Source organism: Lepidochelys kempii, chromosome 12 (genome assembly GCF_965140285.1).
Source record: "Lepidochelys kempii isolate rLepKem1 chromosome 12, rLepKem1.hap1, whole genome shotgun sequence".
NCBI classification, from domain to species: domain Eukaryota; kingdom Metazoa; phylum Chordata; order Testudines; family Cheloniidae; genus Lepidochelys; species Lepidochelys kempii.
Window position 1 is genome coordinate 3,927,842 of NC_136391.1, and position 20,617 is coordinate 3,948,458.

Consider the following 20,617-nt stretch of genomic DNA (forward strand, 5'->3'; position numbering starts at 1 on the left):
CCTGGGGTGGGGATGCGTGTGAGTGAACTTAGCTCAGTTGCCTGTGTAGCATCCTGTGCACAGTAAATGTTATGGTACATAATGCATCAAAAATACTTCTCCTCCTTGGATCTCAAAGCACTCTACAAAGATGGGCCTTAATCCTGATTCACAGCTGAAGAAACTGAGACCAAAGCTAAAGGTCACGCTGTGGGCTTGTCTGCACAGAGAGCTGCACTTGTTCACCTACAGATGTGAATTTAAACTGCTCTAGTTAAACTGCAAACTCTTCCACGGATGGTATTTGGCTTAAGAGCAGCTTATTTCAGTTCATCTTAAACCTGTTCCTAATAAACTTAAACAGAAATAAGAGTGGTGATGCCTGGGTTTGTACTGGTTGAGTTAAATCAGTTTAACTAAACTGCTGTAACTTTGTGTAGGCAAAGTATGAGTTCGGGGCAGGGCCAACAGTAAAACTTGGCTGTCTAGAGCCCTATCCACTGGCCCTGTTGTCTTACCTTCAGTGCAGGTTATCTGTGCCATGCATGTGTCATGCATGTAATGAAGGTCTGTTCCTCGAACGTCCTGCAGATGTTGAGGAAGCTGGCTGGCTGAGTGAATTTCAGTGAGGAAGCGAGGCCTCATGGTTAAGGCATTGGACTGGGACTTCAGCTCCTGCCTCTGGCATAGATTTCTTACCCTCAGTGGCCTGCCTACTGCCATGTATGTCTTCACTGGAATAAAAAACCCGCAACATGGCCACCATAGCCCAGGTCTGCTGATTTGGGCTCTATGGGCTTAAAAATTGCCGTGTGAAAGTTTGGGCTCAGGCTGGAGCCCAGGCTCTGGGACCCTCCCCACTTCCATCTACTTAGCAATTTTACAGCCCCACGAGCCCAAGTCAGCTGACCTGGGCCAGCCATGGTCATTTAATCACTGTGCAGATATTCCCTTAGTCTCTCTGTACCTCAGTTCCCCATCTGTAAAATGGGCATGATGATCTTTCCTTTCTTCTAGCCTTGGTCTCTTGTCTGTTTAGACTGTAAGGCTTCTCTGGACAGAAGTTGTACCGCCTTCTAGCTGTATAGTTAAAGCCGCACAGCCCCCTAATCTGGACGCATTATACCTGTATAAAGGTGCTTTATTCCTATGTGAGGAGGGGAATAAACTACCCCAGTCTGAAGATGCCTTACTGGTCTAGTGTATTCCCCCTCTTTTACACAAATGACCTATACCAGCATACGGCACTCTAAGGCTGTGTGGAGCTATGCCCACATTACGGGCGGTACCGGTGTAACAATGCTGGTAAATACATGTCACCTGCGAACAGGCACAGTTATACTGGTACAAAAACTGTCACCCAGGCCTCTGCTCCTTGGGGCAGGGACTCTCACTGTGTGTGCACATTGGGGCCCTCATCTCTTCTGGTGTCTAGGTGCCACTGGAATATAAATTCATCTGGGTCGTATCTCACCAAATCAGTTCCCTGCCATTGCAGGGGCATTGGTGCACCTTGGTCCCTCCTATTCTCTGCCTGTGGCGTACTGTAGTTTAGACTCCGGAGGGCTATAATAATTTTGGTCTAATCCAAGTTACTGGGCTCAGTGCAGGGGTAACTGGCTGGAGTGTAGTGGCCTCTGACATGCAGGAGGTCAGACTAGATCCGGTGGACCCTGTGACTATGCTAATACGTGGGGCTGTAATGCTTTCTGGATAATATGGAGGTCTGGCTAACCCAGGCCATTCCATAGGACTTACATTGTGTGGCGCAAGGTGCATCTATGTGTGTTACTTAGGCAGATACAAAACGTGCTGGCAAAACTATCTTTATCTCTCCTCTTACCCTTTTTAGGCTTCTTTATATCGTTCATTTAATAACACTTCTACTTCTGATCTCAGTGTAGTCCATCACCGGAGCGAATACCAGTGCTAGAATGAGCTTGTTACTGTGTGAGTGGGAGGAGAGTGGAGCTGTCGACAACTAGATGGGAATGGGATCTCTCTTCTGAATCCCCTTAATGAGGGACATGGGGCTCTTCTCGTTCCAAGGTGATGAAAGCACTTCCAGCGTTGATAGAAGAGACACGCTCCTCTCTGATGTTCACATGCTGCTTATAGAAGGAGACGAACTCTTTGCCACCAGGGCAAAGCCTGCAGAACTCCCTAATAAGAGGCTGCGCTCCCCAAAGGCACCTGCCTGCTGAAGGCTTTGGGGGAATCTGCTCAGCGCTTTCAGTGTGGGAAGGTGCCTGGGTCACAAGAACTGAGGCTTTTTGTCTGCCCCCTGCCATCCCGTCAGCAGCTGGGGACCTTTGCCAGGTGCCAAAGGGAGACATGCTCAACTAGCAGTGGGGCAGCACTCGTCAAGTGTTTCAGCTTTCAACACCTGTGGTCCTGCTGACTCTCTCCTCTCCTCCTGTTCTCCTTCCCGAATCTGCGTGTGAGCAGCAGGGCTGCCCCCCAGAGTGTACGCTCCCCCCATGAGCAGGGTTACTGGGTGGCAGCAGGATGCACTGCTGAGTTGCTAGGGAATGGCTCACGTGTCATGGTACATTACTTCTAAGAGACGGGTGATGCCTTTGCAGAGGAAAATGAAGGGTGGGGGCTGCTTTCTCCGCCTTGCCCTGCCTGAAAGCCTCCTCAGAAGCCAGTGATGCTAAGTATCAGATCAGTTCAGCCAGAACAAGAGGCAAATTAACTTGACCTAGATCTGGATAACAGAAGAGACCTACAAATCCACTGCATGCATCCGATGAAGTGAGCTGTAGCTCACGAAAGCTTATGCTCAAATTGGTTAGTCTCTAAGGTGCCACAATTCCTTCTTTTCTTTTTGCGAATACAGACTAACACGGCTGCTATTCTGAAACCTACAAATCTCTGGTTTCTATGCCTTTAAAACCATTGCTTGGGAGCAATGTAGAGAGAAATCTGTACTCCCAACAAGGAAGGAAACCAGCTAGTTTGTTACAACCTTCCTGTCTTTTTATAATTCCCTCTCTGTCTGTCCCCCCAGGCCTATCTGCAGCCATGCGGAGGGGTAACTTTCCTCTCCAGTACTCTCCAGCCCTGCCATTGCTTGCTCTGGCTAAATGGGGATACCAGTAACTATCAGTGAGAAGGTGCCCGCCGAATGTTTTGACCTGGTTACTATTCATGTTTCCTAAGAGACATGTTCTCCTTTTTGAGGCTTGTTCCAATTAACACTAATAAGCGCCACTTGTTCCTACTGCAGAGAGCACCACCCAAATAGCCTCGCCTCCTGGAATCTAGGAGACCCAGCTGAGGAAAACTCTCTTGGCTGGGGAGATTGTGTAAGTGGCACTGGTTGCCCTTTGGTTCGGCTATATGGAGAAAAGTCTAGCACACGGCGGGGAGGAATAGAGGCAGGATGGTCTTGGGTTAAGGGCAGTGTACTGATAACCGGGAGATTGGGTTTCTGTTCCTTTCTGTGCCCACGTCCCATCCTCTGTAAAAGAGCTGTCCCTGCCTTCTGCATGGGGAGGGGGTAGAGTACATTCAAGCTTGTGAGCTGCTCAGTTTCGATAGTGGTGGGGAGAAACACACGTAGTAGAGGGGAGGCAAAGGAAATCTCTGCTTCAGCAACCATTGTAGATGCGTGTGTGGTGGGGGAGAGGGGCACTTCATGCTGAATGGAGGTGAAATGCATCAGATCTTCATGTTCTCAAATAGTTTCAGCCCTTCTGCTCGTAGGGACTCTAGGTCTAAGTGAGCGACCGTCAAAGCCAGTGGTGCCAGCAGCTGTAGCCAAAGAGCTGTGCAGGGGCAGAATTTCTTTGCAGGAATTGTAGGACACAGATTTTTGCTACGTTCATCGCTTTTCTTGTTACCAGAATGAGCTCAATTATTGACTGGGAGGTATAGCTGGCCTCTGCTAGTTTTGAGCCTGGGTTATAACTCTGTCTTAAATGTGGCTAAGCATCCATCATCCAATTTACAGATGGAGAAACTGCGGCACGGTGACTTGTCCAAAGTCCCCCAACCAGTCAGTGCAGACCTAAGAACAGAGCCCGGATCTCCAACATCTGGCCTTGTAGACTAAAGCCACTAATCCCTGTTCGTTCCCCACGTCGCGCTGAAGAGAGCTTGCATGGCAGCCCCCAGTGCTTTCTGGGCTCTGTGGGTAAAGGCAGGGGGCAAGGTTATCCTAGCTGTGCTGCTCCATCCATCAGGAGTGGATCCCGAGTGATTACTCCTCCATCATCTGAAATGCCATTGGATCTATCTCTCCCACGCCCCCATGTAAGACCCCAGAGTCTTTGCCCCCCACCTGGGAGGCTGATGGCTCCAGCCCTGTTCACTGCAAGTGCTGGAGGTTTTAATGGCAGCCGAGCTCCGGAATGATGGGACCCAGCTGATGTGCCTCTCTGGCACCCAGCCTGTTGCCATGGCAATGGCAGGCATTTGTGCTCCTGCAGGATATTGCTTTCCTGTAACCTCCCTGTTTCTTTCTCTTGCTCACACAAAGAAAGCAAGTGCTTCAGCGGCGCTTTGCGGGAAGATGTGCTCTGCATACAAAACACTCCGCCCGCCTGCCCTCCCCAGCTGGATTCCTCTCAGGGTGAGCGACAGTGGAGAACATCAGTACTGTACAGAAAGTGCATGCTGAGCCAATGCAGGAAGAGCAGGCTCCAAGAGCAAACGCAGGCCATGGTCACTGAGATGCAGGAGCACTGCATCACTGTAGCTCCTTTTCATTAGCCAATGCATAAGGCTATGATGTAGTCACAGAGGTTATAGAAGTCGCGGAATCCATGACATCCAGCGACCACTGTGACTTCAGTCTGTGGCGGTCGGGAGCTGCAGCGTCCCTGGCCGCCCCCCGGTAGGGAGCTGCGGGGTACCCCCGCTGCCTCTGGTGGCCCCTGGAGCTCCAAGCTGCTGCAGGTGGTGGGGATACCCCACAGCTCCCGGCTGCCACAGGAAGCAGGGAACCCTGCAGCTCCTGGCTGCCATGGGTCATTGGAACCTTTTGTGCTTAACTCCCCATGGAAGGTGGTGGTCTTTCTGGGCATGCACTGTAGGCTTTGGGACCAGCCCCTTAAGTCAATGGGAGACCTTCCATTGGCTTCCAACAGACCTGGGATGACTCTGGAGCACCGTTCTCAAACTTAACTTCCGTTTCCAGATGCCATTCCTTTGCTAGCTAGAGGGCAGCTCTTGCTCACAAGCTCCTCATTCCGGGGGGGAACCCATGCCGAGTTACTTTCCTGTTTTTAAACAAAGCCGTATCTGAGGGCTAGTCTACACTAGAAGCACTACATCGGTGCAGCTGTAGCATGTCTGGTGAAGACGCTCTGTGCCGACAGGAGAGCGCTTTCCCGTCCACCTCCTAAAACCACCTCCGCAAGAGGCTCTTAGGTCGGAGTAGCTTGCGTTGCTTGGTGACAGAAGTTATACCGGCATAGGCGGTCGGGTAGGCAAGCCTGGAGTGATTTTGAGCCCCAAATGTGGAGAGGCTGTTCCTGTGTGTGGATGACTCCAAAAGGACTGATTAGCTTTGAGCCCTGCAGCCAACCCCAAACAAATTGTTCCGGAGTTGGGCCGACACATGAGAAATCTCAGCCCCAAGAGGACATTGTTTTAAAATGGGATCGAAATGGCTGTGCTGTTCCAGCCTTGGCTCGATCATTACCATGGTTTTGTCCTATATTCAAAGTAGTATTGACCACACATCTGTCAGGCCTTGCTTTTTCTCTCCTTCCGTGCACGGTTGTTGTCTCTAAGATTGTTGTTGTCCTTTATTTCCCCCGGAGGGAGTTGCATGGGGTTACTTAACAATGTTTGTGCATGCAGGGACCTCCCATGTGTATTGGAGCTTTTTGTTTTTCACAGTTTCCTAAGCTCCGGTCTCTGTAGGTTAATACACTCTGTAGCTTTGCTTCATGTGGCCATGCTTCACAGCAGCGAAGGCTAAACCAAATGTAGATGGTTCTCCCCTCCCTCAGAGCCACCTGAACATCCTTCCTGATGAGCTAGAAATCCACATGGTCCAGCAGGGATGGGAGTTGGTTGGAGGGGCAGCATCTGTTCAGTGAGATGTGAGCCCAGAGGGTGCTCTATTTTCTGGCCCCTACTCCTTCACGGCCCCTGGCAAGCGCTAAGTGGGAATGGTTTCAGCCAGGGTTTGTTTTGTAGACTGCTGTCTACTTCAGTGTGCAAGAGTGCTGGTGAGCAGAGCCGCTTCTGGTAGCATTCGACAATGATAAGTGGGTGAGAGGAGGGCTGTGCCTGTTCATCTACGTACTTTTCTTAGGCTTTTGTAAAGGAAAGAGAAGCTGTAATCAGGAGAGAGCTGCTATTTGCATTCCCCAAATCAGCTTGTTTTGTCTCCTACATCTGCTCGGAGCAACTCTGGCTGAGACTTGGAGGGCTTGTCTGCATGGAACATTACTGTGCAGCCAGCTGATGAGCTGGAGATTCACCCACTGGCTTTCCACACACTAACTTACCGTATAGACAAGCCCTGAGAACCTGTCTGAGAAATGCTGTGTTATGCAGGAAATTGGCCTGGACGCTAAGGGAGATGGATGGCCTAGAAGAGGACAAAGCCTGGGACTGAAAATCAGAAGAGCTAGATTCTCTTCCTGACTCTTCATGCAAGTCGCTTAACCTGAGATTGCCTACAAGGGCATATGGCCCATCCAGTACTTCTCTTAGCAGATATCTCCATCGGCTGGAGATAGGGCACTAGATGGGGAGGGCTCTGAGTTACTACAGAGAATTCTTTCCTAGGTGTCTGGCTGGAGGGTCTTGCCCACATGGTCAGGGTCTAACTGATTGCCAGAATTGGGGTTGGGAAGGAATTTTCCCCTGGGTCAGATTGGCAGAGAACCAAGGGGGTGTTTGTCTTGATTGCCGGTCTGAACTAGAGTGAATGGTAGATTCTCCATAACTTGAAGCCTTTAACTCATGATTTGAGGATGTTGGAAACTCAGCCAGAGGTTCTGGGTCTGTTACAGGAGTGGGTGGGTGAGGTTCTGTGGCCTGCAATGTGCAGGAGATCAGACTAGATGATCATGATGGTCCCTTCTGGCCTTAAAACCTGAGTCTTGGCACCTAACTTTCCCCATCTGTGAAATGAGGATAATGCCCACTGCCTGAGTGCCCTGAGACACAGGATTGCCACCCCAAGACTTCAAAAATCACAAGTGGCTTAAAATTCATGGCTTTAAAAAAAATGGTTCTTCTCTGCAGCCATAAGGATGAGAAGGTTACTTTTCTTTTAATAATAATAATAATTAATAATAAAAGCTGAAATTCCCAAATAATTACATGACTCAGTGAGCTGTAAATATACAAGTAGAATGCCAAATAGTCCGAGACTTGCAATAGAATAGCAAGAGGTGGCAACACTCTGGAGGGTGTGTGGGAGACCCACTCTGCCCAGTACCTGTGCGCTGGTTGGTGCAGCAGGGCTCCCCAAAGGTATCAGCCTGTGTGTCTAGTTGTTCCCATGCTTTACAAATCTCCAGTAAGTAGGAGGATGATGAGAGAGATGGTGGTGACCAGTAAAACAGCTAGGGATAGAAAAAGATCCATTATTACTGATTGGGACATCAGGACAATTGTAGAAAACCATAATTATCCTCATAATCTTGTAAATGACCACTGCGGAGGTGTAGAGAGAAGAGCGGGTGATGGCGAAGTCCTGTGCAGAGAATGACCAGTGTTGGATAAAGCTGTTACATTCATTGTTAAAGCGTTCAGCCTCAATCCAACGTAAACTCCTTTTCACATGAGTGAGGTGTCCAATGCTAGATAAGCCCATTAGCTAGAAGTTTCTTTTGAGTTGATCAGCACTGGATTAATGTTGTCATTTTAAACAGTCTTCGGAGTCGATCCATTGAGATTAATCGACATAATTCATAGCTCTCTAAGCTGTCATTCCACTCAATGAGATGGCACTGCATTGGCTGGTGCCTGAAAGACTTTCCTTGCAAACAAAATGGCTGCTAGCTCCTGTTTAAATGAAAACTACATTCAAGAATTGCAGAACTCTGTGGCTGCAGAGTGCCTGGAAATCCCCAGCACAGGTTTCCCATGCCTCCCTCCAGTAACGTTGCTGGCTGTCCAGGCTGGTTTGCAACATTCGTTGCATGGTGGGAAAATGTCTCGTCCAATTACCTCCTTTACCTGAACTTTTCACTTCTCTTCTGAAGTGAAGCTGAAGTAAAACCACTGGCTTTTACCAGATATACTCTGGGTGGAGGGCAGCAAGTCCTGGTCTAGTTGGGGTGCTGACTGTATAAGTTTGGCCCAAGTTTAATGGTCACCTGCCCTTTTGCAGTCACACAATAGATCTTCCATTTCTCTGCCCCGCCCTTCTCCATGGGAGGTGTATGCCAGGAACTTCACTGTAAGGAGTCCTGGCCTCCCCACTTCTACCTCATCCATGTCAGTAGGGTTAGCTTTTTGGATCCCATTTCCTTTCAATCACTTCAAAAAGAAAGGGCTCAAAGTCTCTAGTCTCCTGCCACTTCTACAGGTTCGCCAGGCTGCATTGTCATTACTCACCTGTGTGCTGTCCATGCCTCTTACCAGGTTATCCTGAAGGACCTAGAAGTTTTGGCTGAGATCGCCTCCTCTCCTGCAGGTCAAACAGAAGATCAGGGGCCATGTGATGGCTCTGATACGCGATTCAGCCAATCGGAGTTACACATTCCCGTCAAAGCCAGCCAGCTGAGCTCCTCTGGTAAGTGCCCTCCGTCCATACCTTCCTGACAGTGATCTAAATTGTTAAGCATCCTCTCCCTTTCTAGCTGCTTCATTTCTCTTGAGGCAAAGTGGCACTTGTCAGATTTGGTCTGGCAAAGAGGGACTCTCTTGGAGTAATGAATCAATATACCAGTTCCAGCCCCCACATCGCTTGGGTATTTTGGGATGCAGAAGAGTGTTCTCCAGCTGCTCCTATCTACCCATCTGTGGATTCAGCCACGAAAGCAATCCACGGTTCCTGCAATATTTTTTTATCTGATACACTGGTCACATTATTGCCACACTTAAATGGGACTGACTTTTTTTAGAACAATTAATAGTAAGTGCCCAAAATAGAACAAATTAAACTCTCCTGATCATAGAAAGGAGACCTGGGGAAGGAGGAGCTGTGAGCTGAGCCATTCATCAATCAGATGCCATATTTATATGGCGGCCACAAATTTTAAAAAGTATCTGTGCTTTTTGGGTGCCCAGTTTAAGCCACCTTGATTCCTTCCCCACCCCCAGTTTCTGAGCCTCACAGAAAATGCACTAGATGGGCAAGGTCCAGGATGTTAAGCTGGAGGCTTCCAAAAACTGACAGGTTTCAGAGTAGCAGCCGTGTTAGTCTGTATTCGCAAAAAGAAAAGGAGGACTTGTGGCACCTTAGAGACTAACCAATTTATTTGAGCATAAGCTTTCATGAGCTACAACATCCGATGAAGTGAGCTGTAGCTCGTGAAAGCTTATGCTCAAATAAATTGGTTAGTCTCTAAGGTGCCACACGTCCTCCTTTTGTTTTTCCAAAAACTGAGGCACCCAAAATGTAAAGGCCCCAATTGAAAATGTTTTGGTCTGTGTCCATAGTGTTACACAGAGATATGTTCCAAGTGTCCTTGGCTTCATCTCTGTAAAATGAAGTTCTACGTTGTCCCAAGTGCCAGGACAGGTGAAATGTTAAAACTGGAGGAGGGGAATCTTCATACTTTGGGGTTTTATAGAAAAAGTCATTTACAATTGGAATCCACCCACTTCCCCGAACAGCAGTTCAGCCATTGCAGCTGGCAATCCCGCTCTTCCAGACCTTCACCTCTCACTCCCCTCTCGTGCTGCAGGTCTCTGTAGCTGTCTCAGTACTACGGGCTAGGGGCGTGGTTCCCCTGCGCCTGTACCCATCCTCGCATTAGCTCTTATGGCACTAGAGCGAGTCTAAGTAGCAGTGTACAAGTCTGCCTGAAACTGGTGAGTCAGCCGTGCCTCCCTCCAAGCTACTGTGGCTACACTATTTATATCTGGGCTAGCGTGAGCATGTGTGAGCAGTGGAATCACACCCCTAGCTCATAGTGTAGACATAGCCTGCATGAGCACATTCCTCAATCCTCAAAACCAGGCATATCCTCCTGGGCAAACGGATCCGTTTCCTGCTGGAGTTAGATTGTTAGCATCTCAGGGTAAGGGCTGTCTGGTCTCTCTGTAAATAGCCGTTCACATCAGTGGCACTTTGCACGAATGCTAATAAAAAGTGGTGTAGCCACCTACTTGCCCTCCTGCCTCCTCTTCCTTGATGCCCACAGACTGCCTCACTGCTGGGAAAGTACTGGCCCAAAGGCCTACTCAGACCCTCTAGAATTGTTGCACTATTTCAGCTAACACAACCCTCCCTGCTTCCTGTGTGCAGGCCTGTAGCCTTAGAAGGACTGACGTGCCTAATGAGCTAGTCTGGTGAGAGCCAACGCTGCCTCGTCAGAGGCTTTTGTAACTTTTGAAACCTAATGCAGTGCTTTGCGAGTGCTGTTGATCCTCTCCATGTCCAAGATTGACACTGTGTGGGTGGAGTTACTTATGCAGCATTGGCCAAACAGCTGCAAAGCTGCATTTTAAATCATGCTGATGGCTGGCTGGCCAAGGTTTCCTTCCTTGTGGATTATCTAAAAATAGCCTGCAGTATGGCATGTATCCTGAAGACTGCACGGCCCCTTTAACTGGAACAGAAACTAGGCTTCAATTATTCAAGTATAGTACAAAAAAAAAAATCAAGGGTTTGGAAGAATCTGGCTACATCCGTGTCTAGCTGTCCTCTGTATTTAGACTGCCAGTCACGACCGTGTCAAGTGTGTGTAGGGCACGCAGGATGCATGTATAATGGTTGCTAATGGTGGGTGCTATAGTTCGGGTTGCAAAACGCTCTCCTTTTGTAAACCTGTTCTCACTTGCTTATAACTTTCTGGCAGATTACTCTTTGGGGGGCTGAAATTCTCATGATTTGGCTTTTTACCAAAAGTAAACTTTTTGGAAAGGAGTGTTTCCCCGGAGTTCTGTAAGGGTGGCCATACCACCTTCTCCTTAGTATGACTGCCCGCATGTTTCACACATAGGTCCAATGACTATGATTTAGCACAGGATTAGTCCTTAGTGAGGTGAGGGGTTGCTTCTAGGCTAGGATGCTCTGGGGTTTGAATTCGTAACATTATGGCCTTTTGAAAAGGCCTTTTGGAGCGTGATTAATAGAAAATCTTTGGTCTATGTGCATATGCTCCTTAATGGCTGTATGGGTCCTATCTCACTGCTGGGCTTGTGTTGCTTCTGCTCAAATTTCCCTAGCACTCCGCTGGGATAGAGCACTATGACAAAGCCTCTGTCTGCAAGGTGTGCTGGTTCCCTGCTACTTGTCTGCACAAGCTGGTCAGAACAGATGCAAATGTGGAGTGCTGGAAAATCAACCTAGCCCCCAAACCAAGAGAAGAGAACCACTTCCCCTAGACATGAAGTAGATGCCTGGAGGCATGAAGCAGATGCATGTACTGCAGCCATCTGCTCAGACTACTGAAGCAGCAGTGTCCTACCTGCAAAGCAACTCCAGCATTGGCGGTGGGGGCCAGTAGAATGCTAGCTGATGTTCTCCCTATGTGATTCGCTTGGATCAGGACAGGGTAGACTGAAAAGCCATTAGAGAGTTGTGGGGATAGGAGAACAGGAGCTGCCTGCCCAGGGTAAGGAAGCCAAGGACTCCAGTGTCCCTGAGTGCTAGGATACCTGTTTGTGGTTGTGATGTGTGGGTGTAAGTCACTGAGTCAGCCATTCTTGCAAGTCCAGAAAGTCATAGCACATTTCCATTGTTCATGCAGTGTGGCTATTTTTGATCCAAGCTTGTCACCCATTCCTAAGAAAGTGGTGTGGGGGAAGGGAAGGGGCCTGGGCTGTTCCACATTCATGCCCTTACTTCCTCTTTCTCATGTTTTCCCAGGATGTGTTTATGCAGTTGTTTCCCTGCCATTGAGATTGGCTTCCTCCAACCATTCATTGGTTGCAATCAGGAAAGCAGCATCCCTTTTCCTGAGTTCATTCCCAGATTGACTTTTATTTAGATGCTTTGTTCTCCCATGACATAAGGCTAGCTGTGCTCTTTCAGCGTCTCAAAATGTAATGAATTTGGAGCTGTGTTTTAAGGACCTGCGCTGCGTGGGGCACATGACGTCCCATTTGTCGCTTGCTTTGTATGCAGGAAGGCCAGCTCTCATTGGCATAGCAAAGATGAGAAGGGAATAAATTGTCTGAAGGACACCAGAATAAGAGCTGCCCTCTCTGTAGAGAAGTGATCCTGGGGGACCCGGTGTACCCCTTACAGCCATGGTTCATGAAACCTTACATGGGAAACCTGGACAGCAGTAAGGAGCGGTTCAACAACAGGTTGAGTAGGTGCCGGATGACAGCTGAATGTATCTTTGGCAGATTAAAGGCACGCTGGCGATGCCTTTATGGCAGCTTAGACCTTAATGAGGATAATATTCCCTTGGTCATAGCCGCGTGCTGTACATAGCTTCACAGAGATTATGCAAAGGGTGAAAGGTTTGCTCAGGGGTGGAGTGTTAAGGCAGACCACGTGGCAGTTGATTTTGAGCCGCTAGGTACCAGGGCTATCAGAGAGGCCCAGAGGGGTGCAATTCAAAGCAGGAAGGCTTTGAGGCAACACTTTGAAAACGAGAACCAGTAATGGATAGCTCTGTGATTGGTGCTGCAATATTGCATTACATGTAGTTTTTCTAGGAAGTAATGGTTACATCTGGGGCCTAATATTCCAGCAAGCACATGAATAAACTGCCAGTGTAGGTATTGGAAGTGCTTGCTATCTCAATTTGTAGAAAACAAATAAAGATGAGTTACCATTCAAAAACTTTGCTTTTACTGCACAAGAAACAGCACACACACAAACACACAGAGATGCTTGGTGGGAAAGGAGGAACCAGGGAAGGGCAGACTTTCACAGCTGTGTGTGGGTCCAGCTATCATTGTGAAAGCTGTCTGAGGGGGTGGAGTGAAGGGGAAACCGAGAAGTCCTGGAAAGTGGAAAGGACTGTGCAGGTGGAATTTGAGGGGGGTGTGGAAGAGAATTCTGAATCTGCTGCAGGGGAGGGCGAGCATGGATCTGCTTAGTCTACAGCATTAAGGACTTCAGCATCTACTTTAATCTTCCGATCAGTAGCATCCTTAACAAACTCCTGATTCTCTTTTCTGTCCTGCCATTTGGCTTCCCAGCACTCCTTGCGTTCCCTTTTCTCTGCACTGCAATACCTCCTTGGAACATGACGTCTTTGCTGCGTCTTGGGCGCTTTCTTATCTGGCAGAGACGCTCAGCCAGGGTGTGTGGGGTGTTCCTGAAGGCCACATTGGCCGAAGCACAAGGGACAATGCACAGAAGCAGGATTGTTAAATTCATGCACAGCATAGAAACATTTCAGTTAAATACATCTTTTGCAACATAATAATCACTTTCTCTCTTGGCAAGCACACATCTCCGCAAACACCCACAGCATGGTGAATGTTGGTGTGTGTGTGTGGGGGAAACACGCTCCACATGGGGAAAAGAACACCCTCTGCAAGGGTCGTGGTGCAGCTACTAGGGAAAATTCTAAAATTCTCCCGTGCTTTTCCACAGGCGGGGGTCATTCTAGCAGACCTCTCACTGCGAAGGGTTAGGAGGGAAACGAGAGTATGTCTACTCCATGCTTGTGGCTTCCGCCCAGCTCGCTATGCTGCTCACCTATGTGCCGCTTTGGTTCCTGCACAAATGATTGCCAAGTGGCGCAGGAAAGTTTCCTACATTGGGGGAGGGAACAAAGCTGCTTTGTCAAGGAACCTTTAGCAGAGGATTACAGGGGACCTCCAGGAAACTTTCCTGGAGATCTCTCTGGAGGATTCCTGTGAGATCTCAGCATGCATCAACACCCTGTTCTGCCATACCGATTAGCTACACAGGGAAATGTCCAGCTCACAGAAACACAGCCAGCCTTCTACATTTCTATACCTGAACTCCTCTCCGCACTACACAAACTACAACCGCTTACCAGGAGTTTCATCTTCTGCTTCTTGCTCGCTGGAGAGCAACTGCTGATGTTGGCTAGACGCTTCTGGAGTGGAGAACAGTTCCTGGCTGCCTGTCCTACCGGGAGCTCCACATCATCATCTAACTCCACCTCTTCATCAATAACTTCATCCTCCAGGTTAGGTCCTCTTTCCACTGCCTCCAGGTCTGCCGAGGTATCCATGGGGCTCATGGAGGTGGGGTCACCATGGAGGATAGTGTCTAGCTCCTTTTAGAACCAACAGGTCTTAGGTGCAGCACCAGGCCCACAGTTTGCCTCCCTCGCCTTTATGGTAGGCCTGCCTCAGTTCTTTTATCCTCGCTCTGCTCTGCAGCATGTCCCGATCCCAGCCTTTTTCGCACAAGCCTCAAGAAATGTGCCCGTAGGTATCCCAATTCTTAGAGCTCAAGCACAGCTCCCCATATACTGATCAGATCCAACATAAGAACAGCCAGACTGGGTCAGACCAAAGGTCCATCCAGCCCAGTATCCTGTCTATCAACAGTGGCCAACACCAGGTGCCCCACAGGGAGTGAACCTATCAGGTAATGATCAGTGATCTCTCCCCTGCCATCCATCTCCACCCTCTGACAAACAGAGGCTAGGACACCATTCCTTACCCATCCTGGCTAATAGGCATTAATTGACTTAACCTCCATGAATTTATCCAGTTCTCTTTTAAACCCTGTTATAGTCCTAGCCTTCACAATCTCCTCAGGCAAGGAGTTCCACAGTTGACTGTGCGCTGAGTGAGAAGAACTTCTTTTTATTTGTTTTAAACGTGCTGCCCATCCAACAGCTCAGGAGTGGTACAAGCGGGAGAGTATTTGATGCAATAACCTGCCATGGTCACCGGGAAGATGTGATGAGACTTCTCCTTGCTGAGCCAGCAGGAAATGGAATTTCAAAAATTCCCAGGGCTTCTGCAGGGGAGGGGTGGATGGTTGTTTACCTGGCTGCAGGGCGGTGGAGTTCAAACCTCTGACCAGAACGGTGACAATGGGCATTGTGGGACTCTTCCTGGAGGCCAGTTAAATTGATGAAGTCAAGCGTGGTGTCTATGCTGGCACTTTGACACAAATTTAGAGGAAAAAGACGTATGTCTCTCATTGGGGTGGTTGTACTTTGTCACCAAAACGGCATTTTTCCCAACAGAAGTCGCATTGCAGTGTGTACGCGTTCGCTGTTTTGTCAACAAAAGGCAGTTTTTGTCGACAAAATTTGGTAGTGTAGACAAGGCCTTAGACTCTGTCTCAGTTCCCCATCTGTACAATGGGGAAGTAGCACTGCCTTGCCTCACAGGAGTGTTGTGAGGGTAGAGATATTAAAGATTGTGAAATGCTTTGAGATCTACTGATGAAGCTTCCTCTGGGGGAAGGTCCCGGCCTGGGGCCAAGGCTGGGGGCAAGGCCAGGAGCAAGGCTGCATCTGGCCGCAGGCCTAGCTACCGGCCCCCACGGTGGCCCAGCTACCTTGGCCCCAGCCACGACTCTGCTTCTGCCCCTGGCCGCGGCCCCACTCGCAGACCCATCCCCAGCTGCGCCCCTAGCCTTGGCTCCCTTACTCCTATCCATGTATGTCCCGTTCCCCACCCCCCTGGCCTGAGCCACAGCCTGGCTCATGGGCGTGAGCAGGGAGCTGCGGACATGGGTAAGGGTGGGTGACCCTCAAAAGTTTGGGGACTGTTGGTGTAAATGCTACACCATATTTATTTCTTGACTGTTTCTTTTCTTTCAATAGAACTGTGTTTTGATGCAAAGTAGGTATAGATCTGAAATGTCCTGATAAAGTCTCACTTGTCTGTTTTCGATCCTTCTGTGGGTTCATTATATATCCTATGAATTATCCTTCTGTACTACGCTGCATCCCTCTGCTTCTCTGAAACCCATTCCCATTTATTCCTAAAAGCATAGGGGGGAGGCAATATTAGCCACTGCCCTGCTAGAAGCTCTTTCTCAAATTTGGCTGCTGGCCCTCCCACAGCTGTGCCAGATGTTTTCTTCTCGTGCAAATTATCTGCTATGTATTCCTGCTGTGTTCCTATTGTTGCTTATTGATTTATCTTCCAAAACAGAGTAAATCTCTATGGTGGATTCACAAGGCTTTCCCAGATTAGATGGGCATTATCCTCATGGGCCTCCTTTCTGCAGGTCAGGGATACAGCCCTCTACCTACTTTTAATCAGAGCCTTGGGCAATTATTCCCTGCCCCAACCCTCACTGCATGGCTTGCCTTTGAAAGGGCCACTGCTGCATTAGTGATCTTTAACACTGAATTAAAATACTACTAAACCCCTCTAGATGAGCCTGTAGAAAATGCCCTCCTGCTCTTTTCCAAGATGTGTCCAAGCCAAAAAAACCTCCCGTGCACCCTGCTTCATCCTGTCAGACTCATCTTCTGATGCTGCAGCATCCCCATCGGGTCCATGGCTGGGCTCTCCAATATCCTGAGCTTGGCCTGATGATATTGCGGGGAGGCTGTAGAGTAACTAGTTAGACATGTTAAAGTCTTGATGATCATAGCATTTGCGGAAGGAAATGCAGAGGAGAAAGCTGAGGGGGATACTGGTTATTGCACGGATTCAGTAGCTGCCTTGCCAGTGCTTGTTTGCAAAAGCGTAGTAGTGTATATAAAGACCAGTGCTTAAGGGGACAGCTACCCAGTGTTGGTTTTCTTATATATCCATATGGTTCTGGATGGACAGCTGTGGAACCTGAGGCCTGGTTTGTGCTGAAAAGCTGGATCTACATAGTTGTCTCATTCGTGGTGGGAGGGGACCTGAAAAACCACACCCCAAACAACGTAGCTGGGCCAACCTGGATGTGTCTACACTGGGCTTCTGTGAACATAGCTAATGTCATTAGGGGAGCTGGTGTTCCTATGCCAATGGATAAACTGCTTTCAGCAGTGTAGGCTGGATCTACACTGTTAGGGCTATGCCGGTAGAGGCTTTGACAACACCCCCTGCCAGCATGCCTCAACCTTGACCGGGGAGGTACTTAGTCTGGGGTGAGGAGGTAAGTTAGCACCCGTGCTCCTTGGTGTGTCTGTTGTGGCTTCCAAGAGAGGCAGTGGCTTTTGTGATGGGAGGACCCAGGCTGAGACCACCTGTAGGCTACCAAATAGTGCTGTGAGAATTTGCAGTCACCAGTGATCTAGGCTAGGATTTGATGTAGACACTCCAGCCTATGGCCAGTCCCCTGAGCCATTTTGTCTCTGGGAACCCAGTGGTGTATTCTGAGTCTAAGGAATCACAAATGAAATTAGTTTGGTCTCAACATAGTTTCGTTAGGTTTTCAAACACACCGCAGAAACCACTCTTCAGTTCTTGAGGCCAATTAGGTACACTGAGGATACTTGATCGCTTTAGAGGGGCAGAGCAGGGGGATAGGGCTCCCCATGACTCCTTTCTGTATGGGAAGCTCGTTAAGCAACAACAATGTGTGTGCCCTTGTGACAACGAAAGGGTACAGCTATAGCTCAGATGTTTGCATAGGCACTAGCTTCCCTCACTAATATCCTGTCCCCCGCAGAAGGGAGAGGAGCCGCCTGGCACAGCTGAGTGGCTGACATCTTAGCATCTGTTTTGCTGAACTGCAAGTTGCGTTTGTTTTTTAATGGATCTATTTTTATCCTGCCACATGAGGCTCCTCCGTGTCATATTTACAAAGCTAAAACCCAAAACATCCTAGCGAAGCTCTCTGGAGAGACATTTTGCAGATTCTCATGCCGCCACATCAGGTTTCGCTTAACAACATCTTGATGCTGGCTCCTATGCCTTCAACAGTGCTTGAGCTGGGCCTTGTGCATGTGAAGTGCTCCTGACGAAGTTTCCCTCCGCTTGAGCTGTTGCACTAGTTGTCCAGGTGTGACCAAAAGGAGATTCATGTTTTCAGCTTGACCGAGATCAGACAAGCCAAGGAGAGTGCTCAGCTATTCAGTTCTCTGTTCTGCTGCAGGCTTCCTGGGACCTTGGGCCAGTCCCTGTCAGTGCCTCAGTTTCCCCATCAGTAAAATGGGGATAATAGTGCCTCCTGGGCTATTGGGAGGATATATGAATTAAAGGTTAGGAGGGGCTCAGATACTGCAGTCATAGGAGCCAGATAAGTACCTGAGAGATCTTGTCTGATACAAAGGTAATGGGCGCCATAAGCACCTAAATAACTGACCTGTGTCTGTTTATCCTGTGCCCGTTTATCCTGTGCCCATCACCATTGCATCCCTGTTCCTCTATCAGTCATAAATAAGCAGACTTGTATGTTCACAGCTCTTCCTTTTTTCCAGTAACAGGAAGAGTTCTCAGGAACTCCCTGATCTTATCCTGCTAGTCTCCTCTTCTCCATCTGAGAGCAGGCTCTCAGTTTTGGCATTATAAAGCATCCCAGTCTCTGCATGCCTACTCCACTTTTAACAAACTGGCAGGTGTAGTCAACTTCAAATCTCGCCAATTTTAAAGAGGTAACGTAGTTTCAGGAACTGCCCCCTCCTACCGGTGGCTGCCATGGTTTTAGAATCACCTTGATTTGTAAATGTCTCCCTCACTTTCTGTCTGCTGTGAATGGCCCACACAAAATGAGGAAAGGGGCTGACTGCTCAAGGGAAGGAGTGTGACAGACTAGACAAATGCATAAAGTAAATTGGAAAACAGAATCATTCCTCTGGTCTGTCAGGCCTGGTGCATGCATTCAGCTGCACCAGTTCAACTAAGGCGTGTTTACACTGTTTTTGTTAAACCTCACTGCAAATGCCTGTGTGGACATTCTTAAGCTGATTTTAAACCTGGCTTATGTTGATTTAAATATTTATTGATATTCAGTAAGGAATCAACTGAAGCTAAATTGAAATAACCCTGGTTTAAACCAATTTTAAAGGGTCCATGCCAGTTTAACTAAACTGGTTTTAAACTGATTTTGGTTAAACTAGTGCAACTTCATGTGTAGACTGAGCTTCCAGGGGTGTTTGAGACAATGGCAGGCTTTCAAAAACACAAGACACTCCTTTCAGATCTCCCCCACTATATTTTCCACTGTATGCATCCGATGAAGTGAGCTGTAGCTCATGAAAGCTTATGCTCTAATAAATTTGTTAGTCTCTAAGGTGCCACAAGTCCTCCTTTTCTTTTTACGGATACAGACTAACACAGCTGCTACTCTGAAACCTTTCAAAGTCCATATCCTTTTAACTTTTTGAAAAGTCTCAAGTAATTTGAGGGCATTTCCTTCCCAGCCAGAGCTATGGAGAGTGCTCAGTCCATCAAGTGATCTGATTACCTGCACATTCGGGGTTGCTATATAATATATATTTATAAGGACTTTAATATAGATTCCTAATTGCTTGTCTCTTTTGATTTATAATACGCCCTCATGAGTGATTGGCTCATAGCACCGATATGCTCCACAGGTGTTTTGAATTGCCCAGGCAGCAGGAGGCATTTTTATAATTCCAGAAAGAGACAAGCAGCTGACCAAGCGCTGAAACACAAGATATGCTGTACTGTAGCTGAATACGATAGCGGAGGTTTGGTCTGGTTGCAGAGGATTCAGAAGCACTCTGTTATGTTCCTGGCTCTACCTCCAACTCAGCGTGGCCTTAAGTATCAGAGGGGTTGCCGTGTTAGTCTGTATCCACAAAAACAACGAGGAATCTGGTGGCACCTTAAAGACTAACCGATTTATTTGGGCATAAGCTTTTGTGGGTAAAAAAAAAAACCCACTTCAGATGCATGGAGTGAAAATTACAGATACAGCCATAAATATACTGGCACATGAAGAGAAGGGAGTTACCTTACAAGTAGAGAACCAGTGCTGACAAGGCCAGTTCAGTCGGGTCCACTCCCGATAATAGAGAAACTGCAGAGCTACAATTCATTTGCAAACTTAATTTGCACACCATTAAGTTGGGCTTGAATAGGGACTGGGCGTGGCTGGCTCACTACAAAAGCAATTTTCCCTCTCTTGGTATTAACACCTCCTCATCAATTATTGGGAATCCCATTTTCTGACTATGGGTGCCATCATATAGCACCTAAGGTGATACCCCACTACTACAGCGCGAAGTTGCCTGAAGCTGCTCGGTCATATGGTTGCTTACACAAAGACTTTGGCTCTGACATCTTCACACCTGGCTGGCCTCAGTGTACAGGCCCACCTGAGACCACCTAGACAAGTTCAGTTACACTTCCTCCTCCGGTTACCTCCTGTGGTGGCTCAATCCTCAAGCAGTGTGCGCGGGAGTGCCCTTCTCTAGGCCCCAACCCTCAATGTCTCTAGTCATGGATGCGTCGGTGATGGGATGGGGGGCGCACTTAGGAAGACGCAGGACTCTGCCTCTGATCTCAGGCAGAACTTCCACTTCACATCAATGTCAGGGAGCTAAGAGCAGTCCACCTTTCTTGACAGACATTCCAAGCCCATCTGGAGGGCAGATGTGTATTGGTATTGACCGACAACATGACAGTGATATTCTGTATAAACAGACAGGGTGGTGCTCGCTCCTCTCCCCTGTGCCAGGAAGCCCTCAAACTGTAGGACTTCTGCATTGCCCATTTGATACATCTAGAGGCA

General features: G+C 48.3%; 1 protein-coding gene across 8 annotated transcripts in view; it reads left to right on the forward strand.

Annotated features, from left to right (window-relative positions):
• Positions 1-20,617, forward strand: part of VAC14 (VAC14 component of PIKFYVE complex) — a 202,864-nt gene that overhangs the window by 72,312 nt on the left and 109,935 nt on the right. For all 8 annotated transcript variants that reach the window (XM_073307160.2, XM_073307162.2, XM_073307167.2 and 5 more), the window contains one exon: positions 8,542-8,692. In XM_073307160.2, the coding sequence (XP_073163261.1) occupies positions 8,542-8,692 (151 nt within the window). The remainder of the gene's footprint in view (positions 1-8,541; positions 8,693-20,617) is intronic.